The 18,653-nt window shown below is 40.1% G+C and overlaps 2 protein-coding genes and 1 pseudogene across 2 annotated transcripts; all 3 read right to left on the reverse strand.

Moving 5' to 3' along the window:
* Positions 1-10,461: 10,461 nt before the first annotated feature.
* On the reverse strand, positions 10,462-11,976 carry LOC132488241 (ferritin light chain-like; annotated as a pseudogene).
* A 2,463-nt stretch (positions 11,977-14,439) lies between these two features.
* LOC132483137 (phosphatidylinositol N-acetylglucosaminyltransferase subunit Y-like) lies at positions 14,440-14,652 on the reverse strand. The gene has a single exon (XM_060088394.1). The coding sequence runs from the start codon at positions 14,650-14,652 to the stop codon at positions 14,440-14,442; it is 213 nt and encodes a 70-aa protein (XP_059944377.1).
* Positions 14,653-14,984: 332 nt separating this feature from the next.
* On the reverse strand, positions 14,985-15,329 carry LOC132483147 (protein preY, mitochondrial-like). Its single transcript, XM_060088400.1, has one exon. It carries the CDS (start codon positions 15,327-15,329, stop codon positions 14,985-14,987), a length of 345 nt encoding a protein of 114 aa, XP_059944383.1.
* Positions 15,330-18,653: the final 3,324 nt, after the last annotated feature.

An 18,653-nucleotide genomic window follows, 5' to 3' on the forward strand; every position in this document is an offset into this window, starting at 1 on the left:
ACTAACTGACTGACTTTCCCACATTCAAACTACCCAAGTGACAGGATCTAATTTGCTCTGCCGATCACAATCCAATTTAGACTACTTTTGGTGAAAGCTCTTGTGCCAGGCTATCTTTCAAGTTGCTAGCCAGCCTGTAGACAACTGCCTTTGAGTCAGGTGCCCATGCGAGTCTAGTCGCCTGCAACCAGGAGATAGGGTCATACTAAAGTACAACAATTAATTCATTAGGTAGCACCTAGATGGGGGTTGTAGATCAAGAGGAAACCCAGAATCACATACTCTTTTCAAAAAGTTCTTTCCTGGAAACACCAATTCTTTGTAATGTACATGTATGTTTTGTGAAAAAGGGATAAATCTCATTCAACAAATATTTATAAGTGATTACTAAGTGCCAGGCACAGTTCTATGCACTTAAATGTTGGGGAAATGCCAGGTTAAACAAAGTAAATATATTTTTATACTGCAAAATCCTTAATGTTTTTAGTAAGCCATTATAAACCCAAGAGAAGGGCTATCATTTCTACTGTCTCCCAAATTGCTTAACTAAGTGCTCTTTTTCTGAAAGGCATTTCTTTTTTTTTTTTTTTTTTTTTTTTTTGCTGTACGCGGGCCTCTCACTGCTGTGGCCTCTCCCGGGCCTCTCACTGCTGTGGCCTCTCCCGTTGCGGAGCACAGGCTCCGGACACACAGGCTCCGCGGCCATGGCTCGCGGGCCCAGCCGCTCCGCGGCATGTGGGATCTTCCGGGATCGGGGCACGAACCCGTGTCCCCTGCATCGGCAGGCGGACTCTCAACCACTGCGCCACCAGGGAAGCCCTGAAAGGCATTTCTTAAGCCTCAGATAACATAAAGGATACATCCGGAGAAATACTCAGTTTTACCCTTGAGGATCCAGGAAATGATGCCATCAAGGGACACATGGACGGAAGTAGCTAAACTCTACAAGGTACCTCCTCTCCCCTGATGAACTGCTCATCCTGGTATTCACACCCTGTGTAGTTCTCTTCCACCCTGAATTCATGCTGACCCTGGGATTTACTTTAGCCAACAGAATGTGGCAGAAGCGACCGTGTATCTGTTCCAGGCTTACACCTGACAACTTGAGTCTAGCTACTTTGCCAGAAGAACTAGAGAGAGGCCACATGGAGAAATAGGGGTTCTAATGCTATCTGGAGAAGACCAAGGAACGCAGCCAGCAGGGGGAACCAAAGCCCCAAATATCTGACCGTAGGAGAGCCATTCCAGTAAGACCCATCATTCAATCCATCCTAGCCCAAGTGACGAATGTGAGTGAAGCAGCCATCCTGGACATTCCAGTCCAGTCCAAGTAGTGAAATCAACAAGCCACAGCCAAATCCCAATCCACGAACTATGAGGCATAACAAAGTTATGGTTGTTTTAAGCCAATAAGTTTTGAAGTAATTTTTTTAAACAGCAGTAGGTTAACAAAAAGTATATTAACTGTTTTGGAAAAAAATATTGCATAAACTTAATATATTGTGCCTAAACTATTTTTATAAACATGTGTTTGCTTCAGAAATGACCCATTTTAGAGGAAATACATTAGATACTTACTTACAAATACTTAAATAATTTCACTGTTCACTACAATCATTTACCTTCATTTACTTTTGAAAATAGCCACTTTATCAGTAAAAATTACAAATCAAATAAAGGAAGTTATGAAATATTTAATCACAGAGAAGCCAATTTAATTATGCATATTTCTTACAGTAAACAAAACTAAAATACTTTCATACAATAAGGAACTAAGCAAAAATTGCATTGAACCTGAGACATCCATTAGTTTATAATAGGCAAATCTAATTTACAAGAATATCTGCTTGTCTTAAGTTGCAACAAATATCAATAGCAATTAGGAAATTATAAATTCATAACATAAAAACAAGGTCCTAATTTCAGTGAGGGAACATTATCCTGTTATTTACAAGCTTGGGGATACTCAGGATTTGCCCTAAGACAATGAAATGTTAAACACAGTTCTCTTTCTTTCTTCCTCCTCCTCCTCCTTTTCCCTTCCCTTCCACCCAGCCCTCCCCTCACCCCTAATTCTTTTCTCCCCAATGTCCAGGATACTAGGTAGGTCATACTGGTCTGAGTTTTTGTGAGGTGGTGTTCTGAGAAACCCACAGGGTCATTTCACACAAGCCAGTCAGAAGCCCATGCTGTGTTACTATGTTGTAATACTGAAAAATCGTCCCCATTTTAGGATTTGCCCCTTTCTAGGTTGAGCAATGTAGCAACATAAGATGCACAGGATCCCAAATCAAGCTCTTCACTCCTTCCATAAAAGCTGTATTCTTGGTTAACTTTATTGGGCATGACTTCCAGAGAGTCACACAAAAATTATTCCATTTGGATATTTTAGTACATGAAATTCATGAAAGCAAGAGTTGTAGAACAAGAATCCCAACATTTAAGAGTACATTTTTATTTTGGAATTATAAGAACACATTTCAAGATAATATGAAAAGACACACTAATAACACTAAGTCCAATAAAACACAAAGTTAATGTTGTTAAAAGAAAAGGTAGAAGAAAGGAAGGCATCATGGAGCCTCAGAGACAAAGCTTCTGCTCTTCAAACCAATGTGTCATAGTGTTTGCTATGGACTTGATATTTGTGTGTCCCCAGCCCCCAAATTCATATTTTGAATCCAAACTTCAAAGTGATGGTATTAGGAGAGAGGACCTTTCTTTGGGAGGTAATTAGGTCATAAGGGTAGTCAACTTTAAAAACATAATAGCCAGTTATATTACCAGCAAAACTGAGTTTATTCAGAAATAGCAGAGGAATTGCAATCCAGGATACGTGAACCATGGCAGACCACAGGCAAATCCAGAGAACAGGGAAGGGGAACTTGCCTTTATAGGGGAAAGGTGGGAGTTGGGAGGGGCTGTGGTAACCAAAGAGTCCATTGGAGTCCAAAGTATGGAGGCTTTTTATTCGTTGGGCTGCCACTGTCTCAGATTGGCTGGGCTGTCATGGGGCAGAGAGTTTTCTTCTTCCTACTGGATGGTAGAGGCACCTTCCTGTTGGAAATATAGGCAGAAGTCTCCTCCTAGTTGAAGGGATGATTGATGATGTATGGCAGGATGTGAGAGCTCCCCCTACAGGCCTGTCCTGATTCCAGTTTTAGCTGAGCTTCCTCATTTAATTCCACAGGTGGAATCCTCATGAATGGGATATAAAAGAGACCCCAGAGAGATTCCCTAGCCCTTTCAAATATGTGAGGACACAGTGAGAAGACACCAGCTATGAACCAGGAAGAGGGCTCTCATCAGAACTCAACCCTGCTGGCGCCTTAATCTTAGACTTCCCAGCCTCCATACATAACTGTTAAGAAATAAATGTCTGTTTTTTATAAGCCACCCAGTCTGGGGAATTTTGTTACAACCAACTGAACAGACTAAGACAGTGCTTATGTCTATAGTTTCTCCAGGGCACTCATTTATGTCTCATTTCATAATTTATGCAGAAATACAGCTTGAGAACTAGATTCTTGATATATCTAGGTACAGTAACTTTAATGAACTATTTCCTCCAAAGTAAATTTAGATTTAAATTAGTGATACTGATCTGTTCCCTTCAATACAACAGCTGCTCTTAAGATAAGTACAGTGGGATCTGATTTATGATTAGAAGAGGAAGGACAGTTAAAACTAGGCACTGAAAGCTAAAAGATGAAACAAAGTAAAGTAGGGTACTATTGTTACTTGAAAGCGCTCATAAATTCTTACAGGAGACAGAGAGATGAAAGTCTGCCTGAACTTACAGTACTCCTCTATTAAATGTGTGTGTACATCCCAGCATTTAACCTGGAATGGTCAGATGTAGGAAAGAAATTGAAAGGTCAAACCTGAGGAGAGTGAAGCCAGCATGTTAAAAAGAAACAAAATTAATGCAGCTAAACTCATGCTGACCTCCAAACACTGGGATGCAAGAAACAGCAAAATAATTCTCTGTTGCATTCAAGAGAAAACCTGGATAGAGCAAAAAAAATATAGAAAAATATATGCATGTTTTCTCTCTCATCAAATCCTAAAAAGGTCATTTTATCTAAAGAGAAAGAAACCAAGATGAATAAAATCTTTGATATATTTACTCCATTTTTTCTTTACTCTGTGTGTGTTTGTGTGTGCATGTGCATGTGTGGCATATACACACTTATATAAAAACAAGGCCAAGTTTTTTTTTATTTGGACATCAAACTAGAGGTACTATAAATGTTTGTTAATCAGAATTATTAGAGGAAAATCTGTAGTAATTAACTATTTTATTTAAACAATAAAATGAGTCAAGAGTCTTTTGGTTGCAGGTGACTGAAGACATTCAAATGGATTTAAGCGGAAAGTGACCTTACTGGTGTAAGGAACTGAGAAGTCCAGAGGCAGTGCAAGCTTCAGGCACAGCTGGTTCTAGGTACTCAAGGGATATTAGGACTATGTCTATTTATCTCTTGTCTCTACTTTCCACTGTGTCGATTTTACTCTCAGGAAAGTGCTCATCAAGGAGTATCAGTTTAGTCAACAACAGCTTCAGGGTTGTGTCCTAGCCTAGCAACCACAGCAGAAAGAGAGGAGCCAGGAGATGCAAGTCTGTCATTCTGGGAAATATCCTTAGACTGAGTCTCATTAGTCTGTCCTGGACAATTTTCCTGCCTATTCTAGAACTAATCACACGGCTGGGGAGGAGGGCTGGTATGTGTATGTTCTGATTGGCCAAACTGAGCCTAAGTCTTCTGGAACTTGGGCAGGAGCAGCAGAGTAGGGGATGTTGTCCCCACAGAAACTATAGGGAAAGACAGGGGGAAGGGATGATTCACTGAGGAAAACTGGGGATTCTTTGACCAGCCTAAGGAGGAATAACTACTTGGCAAGCAACAACTTCATATCAACCTGCTTAATTTCTTTCTTTCTTTCAAAGGTAGACAGCAAGGTGGGGTGAGGGGTCCACATATTTGTGCTCGATAGTCATTTGATTTCTAGACAAGGGAGAGTTTTTATCCAATGAGAATAAAAATAAATTCAAGAAGACTATAAGAACTATGGAAATGACAACTAGGTCTCAGAGAAATGTACCAACAGAACAACTGGTCAAAGACTCGTACTACTGAGGTTTTAAAATGGATTCCCTTTATGTGCTTTTTCTGGTTTACCACCACCCTTTCCCTGTCTAGACAATTTCCTGCCTTTTTTTTTTTTTGCGGTACACGGGCCTCTCACTGTTGTGGCCTCTCCCGTTGAGGAGCCCAGGCTCCAGACGCGCAGGCTCAGCAGCCATGGCTCACGGACCCAGCCGCTCTGCGGCATGTGGGATCCTCCCGGACTGGGGCACGAACCCGTGTACCCTGCATCGGCAGGCAGACTCTCAACCACTGCACCACCAGGGAAGCCCCAATTTCCTGCCTTTTGATCCACCTCCACATAGCAGGAGTCAGAAAGCTCACTCTCCCAACTCACTCACAGCTAGGCTGCAGGCACAGAACCTAGGCTCCCCAATCTCACACACCCACTAGAGACGTCAGACCACAAATGAGCTACATGGCAAGACGGGGCTGCAGGAAATCCATTTTGGGGGCACAGGTAGCCTCTGAGACATTATCTTTCATGGTCAGAAGGTGAAAGTCCTGGCACCTCATGTCCACAGTGAGTGGTGTGTAATGCAGTGTCTGGTTTCACTGGAGCCTTTACTGGCACCGTCTCTCAACGTGGTTTGTGCATTGTTTCTGACTGCATGGCCTCCAAACCTGGCTCTCTAGTTCTCCAAAGATTCTCTGAGCTGTCTAATATTCCTTAGGAAATGTCTTTTTTTTTTCCTCCTTAAACATGTATGTACGAAAGTTTATCAAAAACGTAGCCCAGATGTAAAAGGGAAAACTGAACAATTGTTAGATGAGTTTATCAGTTCAAACACCAGATCCAGATACTAAAAATAATAAGATTTTGTCAGCATTATTTGGATAGTTGACTAAACTTTCTATCTAATGTTATATGGTGACCCCAGACCAAGTTCTGTACTTATTTTGGTTGGAAGTGTATAGCATGTGTGTTAAGAGCATGGATATTGGAACCAGCCTCTTGGTTTAGAAAAATCAAATGACAAAGTTTTGCCACTTACCACCTTTGTAACCTTTCTGTACCTCAATTTTCTCATCTTTAAAATGGGGGTAACAGAGTAATTACAGAAGTTAAGTATGTATTACATGCAAAGCATTTAGAATATCTGGTACTCACTAACTACTCAATAAATGGTAACTTTTTATTATCTAAAACAGAAATCCTTCAAAAGTTGTAAACATCTAATACATTTTATTTTTTAAATTTCCCATCTAATACATTTCAAAGACTAATTTCACTATTTTTTCTACTGCTTCAAAGATTTGACCCTCAGCCTTCTCACATTCTTTATTCTCCCTAAAGAGTCCTGGGCATTTGACATTTTCTCTTTCCATTGTCTATCCTCATTCATTGTGGTCCTCACACGTATGTACACACATCTTTAGTAACCTCCTCCTTTCTTTCCTTAATTTTAAAAAATTCTCAGTTACCTCAGGAAACTCTCTCTTGATCTCTGGCTCCAATTTCAAAGAGTCAAGATCTTAACTACATTTTTTGTTAAAATAGTTCTTTATTGGAGTATAACTGCTTCACAATACCATGTTAGTTTCTGTTGCACACAAAGCGAATCAGCCATATGCATACACATGTCCCCATATCCCCTCCCTCTTGAGCCTCCCTCCCATCCTCCCTATCTGCTATGCTGCTGCTTCCCACCAGCCAACTATTTTACATTCAGTAGTGCATATATGTCGATGCCACTCTCACTTTGCCCCAGCTTTGCCCTCCCACCCTATGTCATCAAGTCCATTCTCTGTGTCTACCTCTTTATTCCTGTCCTGCAACTAGTTTCATCAGTACCATTTTTTTTTAGATTCCTTATATATGCGTTAGCATACAGTATTTGTTTTTCTCTTTCTGACTTAACTTCACTCTGTATGACAGACTCTAGGTCCATCCACCTCACTACAAATAACTCAATTTTGTGTCTTTTTATGGCTGAGTAATATTCCATTGTATATATGTGCCACATCTTCTTTATCCATTCATCTGTTGGTGAACACTTAGGCTGCTTCCATGTCCTGACTATTGTAAATAGTGCTGCAGTGAACATTGTGGTACATGACTCTTTTTGAATTATGGTTTTCTCAGGGTATATGCCCAGTAGTGGGATTGCTGGGTCATATGATAGTTCTACTTTTAGTTTTCTTAAGGAACCTGCATACTGTTTTCCATAGTGGTTTCATCAATTTACATTCCCACCAACAGTGTAGGAGGATTCCCTTTTCACCACACCCTTTCCAGCATTTATTGTTTCTAGCTTTTTTGATAATGGCCATTCTGACCGGCATGAGGTGATACTTCATTGTAGTTTTGATTTGAATTTCTCTACTAATTAGTGATGTTGAGCATCTTTTCATGTGTCTCTTGGCCATCTGTAGGTCTTCCTTGATGAAATGTCTATTTAGGTCTTCTGCCCATTTTTTAACTGGATTGTTTTTTTGATATTGAGCTCCATGAGCTGTTTTTATATTTTGGAGATTAATCCTTTTTCTGTTGTTTCATTTGCAAATATTTTCTCCCATTCTGAGGGTTGTCTTTTTGTCTTGTTTATGGTTTCCTTTGCTGCGCAAAAGCTCTTAAGTTTAATTAAGTCCCATTTGTTTATTTTTGTTTTTATTTCTGTTACTCTAGGAGGTAGATCAAAGAAGATCTTGCTGTGGTTTATGTCAAAGAGTGTTTTTTCCTATGTTTTCCTCTAACTACATTTTGAAATAATCTGTTTAGGTTACACTAATTTTGTGGGACCAATTCTAAAAGTGAACACTAGATGGCAACCTTCCTAAACTGTGCTGTTTTCCCAGGAAACAGTTTCTGACCACGGCAAATGTTGGGAGCCTCAAAATGGGACTGCACGATTCTTTAATTTCTTAAACTTTTGTTTGTTTGTTGTAAAAATCAAATAAGACTTTGGATCTCTCCATAAAGGATCTCTATAGTGGCTCATTCTTGAAAATAAAGTATTCCTTTTTATATCTTGCATGATCATTAATCTCTACCTTTAAAAAAATTTTTTTTAATTTTGTTTTTTTCCTTAAAATAACGCAAATAGTAGTTGTGTCCATTTATTCATTATACCATATGCTTATGGCATATTAAATAGATTTAGTTCTTTGTTATATCTAGTATATTTTAATTTAATTTTATAGCCATCCTGAAATGATATTTTATATAATATACATAACAGAAGAATATATGCTTCTTTTTTTCTTTCTCCATGTTATCCTTATGGAAATTTGAGCTCAGGAACTGTAAAATAATAGCTGAGAATTTCCTGATAGTGAGGATGAAGGAGAGCAGAGGCATGTTTTCTTTGAAAAGGGAATTGTATAACTCTCCTAAATTTCCTTAGGAAATTAAAATGTTAACTGGGAAATTATCTCTGGTAAAATGAAAAATTTATTAAATAAAAACACATGGGGGCTTCCCTGGTGGCGCGGTGGTTGAGAGTCCGCCTGCCGATGCAGGGGACGAGGGTTCGTGCCCCGGGCTGGGAGGATCCCACGTACCGCGGAGCGGCTGGGCCCGTGAGCCATGGCCGCTGAGAGCCTGCGCGTCCGGAGCCTGTGTTCCGCAACGGGAGAGGCCACAACAGTGAGAGGACCGCGTACCGCAAAAAAAAAAAAAACAAAAAAAAAAACAAAAAAACATGTTATTGTGGTTAGGGCAAGGAGCTTGTAATACAAAAGATCATTTATGACTCCAAGATAAAAATAGACAAAGAGGGCTTCCCTGGTGGCGCAGTGGTTGGAAGTCCGCCTGCTGATGCAGGGGACACGGGTTCGTGCCTCAGTCCGGGAGGATCCCACGTGCCGTGGAGCGGCTGGGCCCGTGAGCCGTGGCCGCTGAGCCTGCGCGTCCAGGGCCTGGGCTCCGCAATGCGAGAGGCCACAGCAGTGAGAGGCCCACGTACCACAAAAAAAAAAAAAAAAAAAAAAATAGACAAAGAATATGAAAAATAAACTAGAGAAGAAATGCAAAAAGCCAAGTACTACATGAAAAAACTTGAAAATCACTAGCAGTAAAAAAAGCAAGGGCTTCCCTGGTGGCACAGTGGTTAGGAATCTGCCTGCCAGTGCAGGGGACATGGGTTCGAGGCCCAGTCTGGGAAGATTCACACATGCCGCGGAGCAACTAAGCCCATGTGCCACAACTACTGAGCCTACGCGCCACAACAACTGAGGCCCACATGCCTAGAGCCTGTGCTCCGCAACAAGAGAAGCCACGGCAATGAGAAGCCTGTGGACTGCAGTGAAGAGTAGCCCCCGCTCACCGCAACTGGAGAAAGCCCCCGCCCAGCAATGAAGACCCATGCAGCCAAAAATAAAAATAAACAAAATAAATAAATTTATTTTAAAAAATAGCAAAAATAAAATTTTCTTTTGCCAAAAACAACGTTTTGGTTTTATCCCTCCTTTATATTATAGTTAACAACCCAAGCTCAAATCCCAGCTCAGAGATCTACCTAGCTATGTGACCTTGGCCAAATTTTTTGACCTCTCTCTGCTGCAGTTTCCTAATCCGTAAAACAAGGTTAATCAGTAAAATGAGAGTTCAATGAGTTAATGAAAGTAAAGTTCTTAAAAGAGTACCTGGTTGAACTAATACTTCGGGTATACTAGGTTAAAGAAAATAACTCACCAGTTAAATGACTGATTGTACAATTATATTTTTAAAAATCCAGCTAAATACTGTTTAATAGAGCGGGACATAAAACGTAAGGACAGGGGCTTCCCTGGTGACACAGTGGTTAAGAATCCGCCTGCCAAGGCAGGGGACACAGGTTCGAGCCTTGGTCAGGGAAGATCCCACATGCCACGGAGCAACTAAGCCCCTGTGCCACAACTACTGAAGCCTGAGCGCCTAGAGCCCGTGCTCCACAACAAGAGAAGCCACTGCAATGAGAAGCCCGCGCACCGCAACAAAGAGTAGACCCACTCGCCACAACTAGAGAACGCCCGCACACAGCAACGAGGACCCAATGCAGCCAAAAATTAAAAAAAAATAAAAATTTTAAAACATAAGGACATAAAAAGGTTGAAAGTAAAAGTAAGTGAAAAGACATATGTGGCAGATAGTAACCAAAAGAAAGCTTGTTGTCATGTTAGTATTGAAATGGGGGGGGTTGTTTTGGGGGGGAGTTTTTTGTTTTGTTTTATTGCTACAAAAAGCTTTATTGTTTCCATTTGGTCCAAGGCTTTGGGGAGGGCTCCAGGGTGGTCAAAAAACTGCTTAGTGGCTGCAGAGAGAGGCTTCAGGCAGAAGCCCTGGCACCAGAGGGCTCCTCAAAGGCCGCTGGGCTCCAGAGGCTCCTTCTTAGTCATGCTTGACGGTGAGCCTTTGGAAGAGATACTTGCACAGCCCAGCCTGGGGACCAGAGAGCCATCGGAATTTAGTCAGGTGGTTGCCCATCTTCTTGATGAGTTTCACCTCCTCATCTAGGAGGTGGCTCTCCAGGAAGTCACAGAGCTGAGGGTCTGCGTGGGCAGAACCCAGAGCAAGCAGATCTAAAAGGGCCTGGTTCAGTTTCTTCTCCATGAGAATGGCAGCTTCCATAGTGTCTTGGGTCTTATTCCACTCATCTTGAGATAGCTTCTGCCCGTCCTGGAAGAGGGCACAGCCGCTGCGCTGGTTTTTCATTTTCAAGAGAGGCTGGGTGCCCTCCTGCTTCTTCTCAGCCAATTTGCGGAAAACATGGCCCAAGCCCTCCAGAGCTGAGGTGGAAATAGAAGCCCAGAGAGAGGTAGGTGTAGGAGGCCGGCCCATGCAAGGTGACCAGGTGGGTGAAGGCGGCCTCCACCTCGATGGAATAATTCTGAGGAATCTGGTTGATGGGTAATAAGGAATTAAGTTCAAAAAACAGTGCTGGCTGGTTCCAGAGGCCGAGGATAACTGAGGGGCTAGTTCTGAAAGTTACCACTGGAAAAAAGATGGAGGGTGGTCGGAGGCTTGGAGGAAGGGGCCTCCCTGGGTCTGTTCCGTCCAAACACTGTTGAAGCAAGACACAGATCCGTGGGACCTCTGAGCGCACTGCCTTGAAATAGGTTTCATGACCAAAATATAAAAAGCAAAACACTGAAAACATTATTAAGAGAGACTGAGTTCATCAAGATGCTGCAGCAATTTTAATTTTGTATGCATCTGATTAGAAAAAAAACCTTAAAAATTTAAAGCAATAGTTGATATAATTATAGGAAGAAATTAACCACATAATGGAAGATTTCAGTGTCCATTTGCTCATTTTATTTAATAAATGTTCTTGGGTTCCTGCATGCTAGGAACTCTTCTATCATACATACGGCTAGAATGAAATATAAAAATCCTCAACCTTTTGAAGTTTACCATAATAGAAGGAGGGGGGAAACATAAATAAATACAGTAAAATCCTGTGAAAATACACCCAGGATATCATGAATTCTGAGATTATAGAATGAAGGATTTGCTCCTATCCACCACCAAACGCCGCAGGTGGTAGGAAGGAAGGAGAGTAAAGTTCTTATTCTGAGCTTGGGGAATGGAATATGACAGGGGGTGAAGGGAGGAGCCTGGCAGGAAAATAGCACAAAAGCCAGAGGGGAGGTGAAGTTTGAATCCTGCTAGCACAGTGATCTACCAACTCAGTATTCCCAAACTGGGCCAACAAAACTATTGCCAACTAGCCAGCATTTCCTGGAATCACTGGTGCTTTCTTGAAGTCCAGTCAGCTGCAGACCCTGAATCCTTCCCATCAATACGTAAACTGCAGTGGACGATCACCACTAGATGGTCCCAAACTGTAGTGGGGACTCCGATGGATTCTGGGTAATGAAGCAACAACCCAGCATTGTGCATGGTTCCCTGCCCATTTTATTAATCTCACGCTGAAAGACAAAAAAGAAATCAAAGACAAAAAGATTGGAAAGGAAGACAAAGGACTGCATTTTTTCAAAAAGGATATGATAGCCTATGTAAAAAAATCTAAAAGACTGCTTATTAGAAGTAATAAGAATTTATCATAAGATCAATACGCAAAATTCAGTTGCATTTATATAAAATTTAACAAGTATTCAGAAAACAATTCTGTAACAACATGCACATAGAAAACATAATTTAGAAAGAGATTACATTTAAATAGCTTAAAAATAGATATCTAAAATGAAATCTGGGCTTCCCTGGTGGTGCAGTGGTTGAGAGTCCGCCTGCTGATGCAGGGGACACGGGTTCTTGCCCCGGTCCGGGAAGATCCCATATGCCACGGAGCGGCTAGGCCCGTGAGCCATGGCCGCTGAGCCTGCGCGTCCGGAGCCTGTGCTCCGCAACGGGAGAGGCCACAACAGTGAGAGGCCTGCGTACCGCAAAAAAAAAAAAAAAAAAAAAAGAAAAGAAAAAAAAACAATAAAATGAAATCTAATAAAAGATATATAAAGCCTATACAGAAAAAAATATAAAATGTTATCAAAAGACACTCAGAAGACCTAAGTAAATGGAGAAATATGCTATGTTCATGGAAAGGAAGGCTCAATTTTTTTTTTAAAGAAATTTGTTAGCCCCAAATTTACGTGCAGAGTTAATGTAATCCTAATTAAAATATCAACAGAGGTTTTGTGGAACATGACAGTTGATTCTGATATTTACATGGAAAAGGAAGACTATCCAAGGCACTTTTCAATTTTTATTGAAGGAGAAAACTTGGTCAACCAGACATTGAAACTAATGATGAAGCCATAATAATTGAGATAGTGTTGTTTTGGCACAGAGAAGGCCAAATGATCATTGAACAAAAGAGAAAGCCAAGAAACACCCGAGAACATATGAAAACTTGACATATGACAGAGGGGAAAATGCTGATTAGTGAGGAATGTTTATACTGAGATTAAATAAATAGATGAGTTTCTTCTGATAATAAATAAATAAGGAAGAAGGAAAACTTCTCCCTTATAGGAGAATCTCATGTAGAAGAAATAAGGTAGAAAATCACCATTTAGCACTAGTATAGCAGTAATTGATTCAGACAAAATTGCCAATGAATGCCAAAACTATTGGGTTGAAATTTGACGAAGATAGCTACATAGCTCAAAGTATCTCTCCACAAATTACTTATTAATTACAAAGGGGAAGATAGTGCTTTTAGAGAGGATAAACCTGGACGAGATCACCATAGCCAAGTAGACAAAGTCGACATTACCAAAAATGGAGAATACTGACACCATATGCTTTCTGAGTGTTGCATTGAAAAGGACACAGCCTCACACAGTATTACTGCCAAAAGGTCATCACCTAAGTCTAACTGAAAAAACATTCCATGAAGAAAATCATGAAGAAAACCCACATTGACAGACATTCTACAAAATAATTGACCTGAACTGTTCAAATATGTGAAGGTCAAGAAATACAAAGATTGACTGAAGTTCCAAACTAAGTGAGACTGAAGAGGCCATTCAACTAAATGTAATATGTGATCCTGGACTAGATCCTATAATGGGGAGATGGGCTTGCGGGGTGGAATAGAATGGCTACAAAAGATATTTATTAGGATAACTGGTGAAATTTGAAAATGGGCTATAGGTTAAATATAGTAATGCATCAGTGTTAATTTTCTGATTTTGATAATTGAATGTCCTTGTTTTTAGAAAACATACACCCAAGTATTTAGAGGCAAAGAGGTGTAATATCTACAACTTATTCTCAAATGGTTCAGAAATAACAACAACAACAACCATATGCATAGAGACACAAAACAAGAAAACAAATGTGGTAAAATAATAACAACTGTTGTATTTAGTGAATGGTATACAGAAATTTTTTGTAATAGTCTCTTTTTTTTGGCAAATACATGAAGTTTTCATTTTATTACAGTTTTATACCACATTAGTTCAAATACATTTCTCTGCAACTACTCCAACAGAGCTCCTCTGGAATTATTTCAGTCATCCTTAACATGTGACTTTACCAGACTCTGAATGTAAAATAAACATATAAGATTTCAAATTAGTAACTTTTAATTATAAATGGGATAAGAAATAAAGTCATCAGATGATGGCTGGGGCTATTAATTTCCAACAAGACACTTTGTTGAAATGTTTCTCCTGATACCCCAGGTATAAATGAGAACCTTCAAAAAACAAGGGCAGAACCAAAGTACAATAAAGAAGCCTCCGCAGCTTAAGCCTCCCATAGTCCTAAACCTCTGACAGAAGGTAGGCAAAGCATCTTTCTTGCAAATTAAGTGGGTGTCCAGTATTTCCATGTAGTTGAGCTTTCAGAGACAGACACTCAAGCATGTCATTAGGATATACCATCTTGGCTCTGGTTGTATTAATTATGCCTGAAGAGTTTAATACCCATCCAATTCCAAAGGCGGAAGAACACACAAACGGGCATGGTAATCGGAAAGACCAGGCTGTAAAAACACAGGCTGGTTGTGCTAGTGCAGCCCTGTGGGAAGTTTTCTTCCACAGAGGCCGAGGATAACAGCCCTAATGAGACCAATGGAATAAGGACAGTCAACGTAGAAAGAGACAGAAACATTCTTCTCTTCCACTTATTAACCGCCATTCTGACTTTTTTTTTTTTTTTTTTTTTTTTTTTTGCGGTACGCGGGCCTCTCACTGTTGTGGCCCCTCCCATTGCGGAGCACGGGCTCCGGACGCGCAGGCTCAGCGGCCATGGCTCACGGGCCCAGCCGCTCCGCGGCACGTGGAATCCTCCCGGACTGGGGCGCGAACCCGTCTCCCCTGCATCGGCAGGCGGACTCTCAACCACTGCACCACCAGGGAAACCCCAAACCCCACTCTGACTTTTTAAAAGGTGGGTGGTATTTAGAAAATTTAGTTGTGTGTGTTGTCGTTTTCAAGTGTGATCTAATGCTGCTCCATTTCTTCTTGCTTCTTATTTTGATGTGTCATCCTAGCTGCCTGTGGTATCATATTAGGAATCCCATCAATAATTGGATAGGCTATTCCTAACTCTTCGTTAATTAATTCATTTGGCGATGCTTCATATCGGAGCGGCTTTTTGGAGAATGGGCACACCAGTAACTCCAGCCGCGCTGGGTCGAAGGCGTGGGGCGGTTCCCTTGTCCTCTCGCTCTGGTCTGGGGACGGCCGCGACACCGACGCGTGCACACACCTCTGGGCGACCGCTGGCGGCTGTGCGCGTGTGCCCCGCAGCGCTGAGGCGAGCCGGCTGCACACTCCGCTCGGCATGGCCTAGCAGCCCGCGACCGGGCCTCTGCGCGCCCGTGACCACCCTGTAATAGTCTTTAAACTTTTCTGTGTTTTAAATTATTTTGAAATAGGAAGTTTTAAAATAGCCAGGGAATAATGAATACAAAACTGAAAACAGTGGTAGCCTCTGGGAGTGATGGGAGAGGCCTGAGGGTGGGAGAGGGATATATAGGTAGATGCAACAGTACTGATTGTGTTCTAGTTCCTAAATTATATGATGAGATTGTGGACATTTATTTTATTATTTAACTTTAACAGTTATATATACATTATGTATTTTTGTACATGTAAAATATTACACTTTAAAAGATAATAAAGGGAAAAACAAAGGAAAAGACAGTAAGGCATGAGTCAGAGGCTATCTGATGAGCTGTGTGTGCTTATGAGCTCTGTGCCCTTAACTATGTTTCTTTTCCTCTCTGAGGTTTTCCTCACCTACAAAAAAAGAATAAAAGATCTACTGTGTAGTTTTGTTGTAAGGCACTTGGCAATAAGTGCTCACTGAGTGGCAGCTGCTGTTATTTTCTCTGACAGAGCAGAGGTAAAGGGAGTATACCTACAGCGGTGGGCTTGATAAAAGTGATAGAAGTTTGGAATAGTCTTTGGGGTCAGTTGGTAAGCAGGTTATCTAGGGAATAAAACTGAGCTAATGTTGGAAATCATTAAGTAGTTGTAGAGCCAATGAACTTTGTGTATTTTTCCCAAGCTGCACTCCATGGTCAGGAAGTAAGACTTGGAAAAAAAACAGATATTTATGCTGGAAGGTCTAAAGGAAGGTCAACAAAGAAGAAAGGCTGCGGAAAGTGAGGCGGATGTGACAGGTCAGAGCATCTTACCTAGGCAATAAGCTTTCTCTCATCTAAAATTTTGGAAAAGGAGACACAATTTAGAAGAAGTGGAAGATAAAGAGTGAGCTGATAATTTACTAGATTAACTGGAGACTGTATGAAGCACACCTAGCAGAATAATGATTTTCCAGCCCAGAATAAGGACATCCATTCCTACCTTTTATGTATCAAATAAAAAATAATTCTATCATGATATATGTACACCTAGGTTGCACAAATTCCCTCATAGTTTACCAACATTTTATATATGAAAGTCCTTAACAAATTGCAACAACAACAACAACAAAAAAAGCAAGCAAATATGTATTGAGCTGCCACTTCATTCAAAGATAGCTCTGCTGTAAGGGTTATAATTGAGGATCTAGTATTAGCCGGTCCGTGATTGATTGAAATTTTAATTTTTCAGTATTAATTGCTTTCTGAGTATATACACAGCTAATTTCAGCCTATCGTCCATGAAATTAAACTCAGAAAGTATGAACAGTAGAGCAAATTTGATGATGCTTATACATTACTAACACTTAATTCAGTGAAGAAAATAAATAATATCAGTTTTCTGGCATCTCAAACCCCAAATGTTTTTCAATACAGATAGGATACAGAGACAATCTGTCACCCTAAGGTGCTAGAAATACTGCCAAAGAACCACTATATCAGCTGTTGGTGTATGGGAAATGCTTTTGGTTTCTTCAGTGTTTATTTCTTAAATATTAATTATCTATACTATATATCAACTATTATCACCTTATTTTATATCAATATGGTATATATTCATTAACACATTATTATCCATTATTTATTCTTTCCTTGCTTCCTGTACTAAATGCACAGACAATTCCAGAGATGAAGGCAGGTATATGTGGTATTAAATTAGGGATTTTAAAAGAAATTCATTTTAAAATTTTGGAGTTAACATGTATAAGAATTGGTAACCCAATCATTGTCTTGTTCTGACTTTGACAGTTTTGCATCAGCCACTGTATTCTCCAGAAATACAATTATATAGAGAAGTTATAATAACTAATCTAAATTTCCTGAGAAATGCAATTTTAGAGGAATTGAAGAATATGTGGAGGAATGATACTTGCAGAGACTTAGGAATGTTGTATTTGAGTCAATATAACTAACTAATCAGGAGGCACCAATGAAATGAAAAGATTTTGAAGAGAAAGATAAAAAGTTACTTGTGACCAACTAAAAATCAAATTTTCAAAGGCAGCCCAAAGAATGATAATGCTACACTTATTTTAATTCCCATGTTTAAAAAACAGAGTAGGATGACTCAGTTCATGACATATTTCTGCCAAAACTATGTTTGAAAAATAAATTTCACAATGAATGAAATAAAATACTATACTACCACCACAGGATTTTAAATAGAAATAGGGATTTCTGATTCCATATGGTAAGTTGAATGGAGTATCACTCCCATTCTCTCCTGAATGCCTATTAAAATGACAATCATAATATTTAAAATATATAAGCCTAAAAGACTAAAAAAACAGGGGAGAAGACACCAGGGGATAGGAGATAGCAACAGGTATTGGAGGATGGAAAGCTGATGAAATGGGAGAATAGAGGAAACTGAACATAATTTCTTCAGAACAAGGAGAAAGAACCAAGCTGCAAAGGCTTAAGAACTTGGTTTTACAGAAAGGAAGTATGAGGCACAGATCTGGAATTCAGAGAATCGTTTGAAAGTCTGCACAAGAGGCAGTTAGACCTCACAAAGCCTGGTGACTTCCTCTTACAAATCCTCAGACATGAGATTGATTCCTTGTAGAACATGAATCAAAAAGGTTCTGAGCTTCAAGAGAGAAAAGTTTCAGAAAAGCTTATGGGGAGCTGAGGGGCCGAAAATAGGTGGATTAAGTGGAAGTTTATATATTTATGGGAGAAACACACCTACACCCTTCACCAGCCCTCTTTCCCCATCCAGGTCCTCAAATACCTGTAGCCAGGCACAAGACTTGAGGGTCTTTCTGTGCAGAAACTGAGTGACCCCTGAGAACACTCCACAAATTCAAAGCCACTGTCAGGCATGCAAGTCTCAAACAAACATACAAATTATAAAATACGGCTAGAAAGCAACCATTCAAGATTGGAGCAAAGGTTTCTAGAAATAAATTAAAAATGGAACTCAGATTATCTGACAAGTATTGGTCCATCTTTAGAAAATTTATTTAGAAGACTTCCAAATGAATAATTGATACAACTATTGACTCCAGGGGAAAAGAAAAGAAGCATAATCATGGTACACTACTAGATTTAGCAGTGAAATATGGGTAGACAGTCAAAATAATGTAAATACATTAAAAAATTTAGCCAAATCTGTGCTTTAATTATATTGGGAGGTCGGAGGGAAAGGAAGCAGCGTGATTGTATGAGAGAGAAATCTTCATTTATCAATGTGAAAAGTCAATAGATCATGTATAAAATAGATAGAATAAGATAT

Source organism: Mesoplodon densirostris, chromosome 1, assembly GCF_025265405.1.
Source record: "Mesoplodon densirostris isolate mMesDen1 chromosome 1, mMesDen1 primary haplotype, whole genome shotgun sequence".
NCBI classification, from domain to species: domain Eukaryota; kingdom Metazoa; phylum Chordata; class Mammalia; order Artiodactyla; family Ziphiidae; genus Mesoplodon; species Mesoplodon densirostris.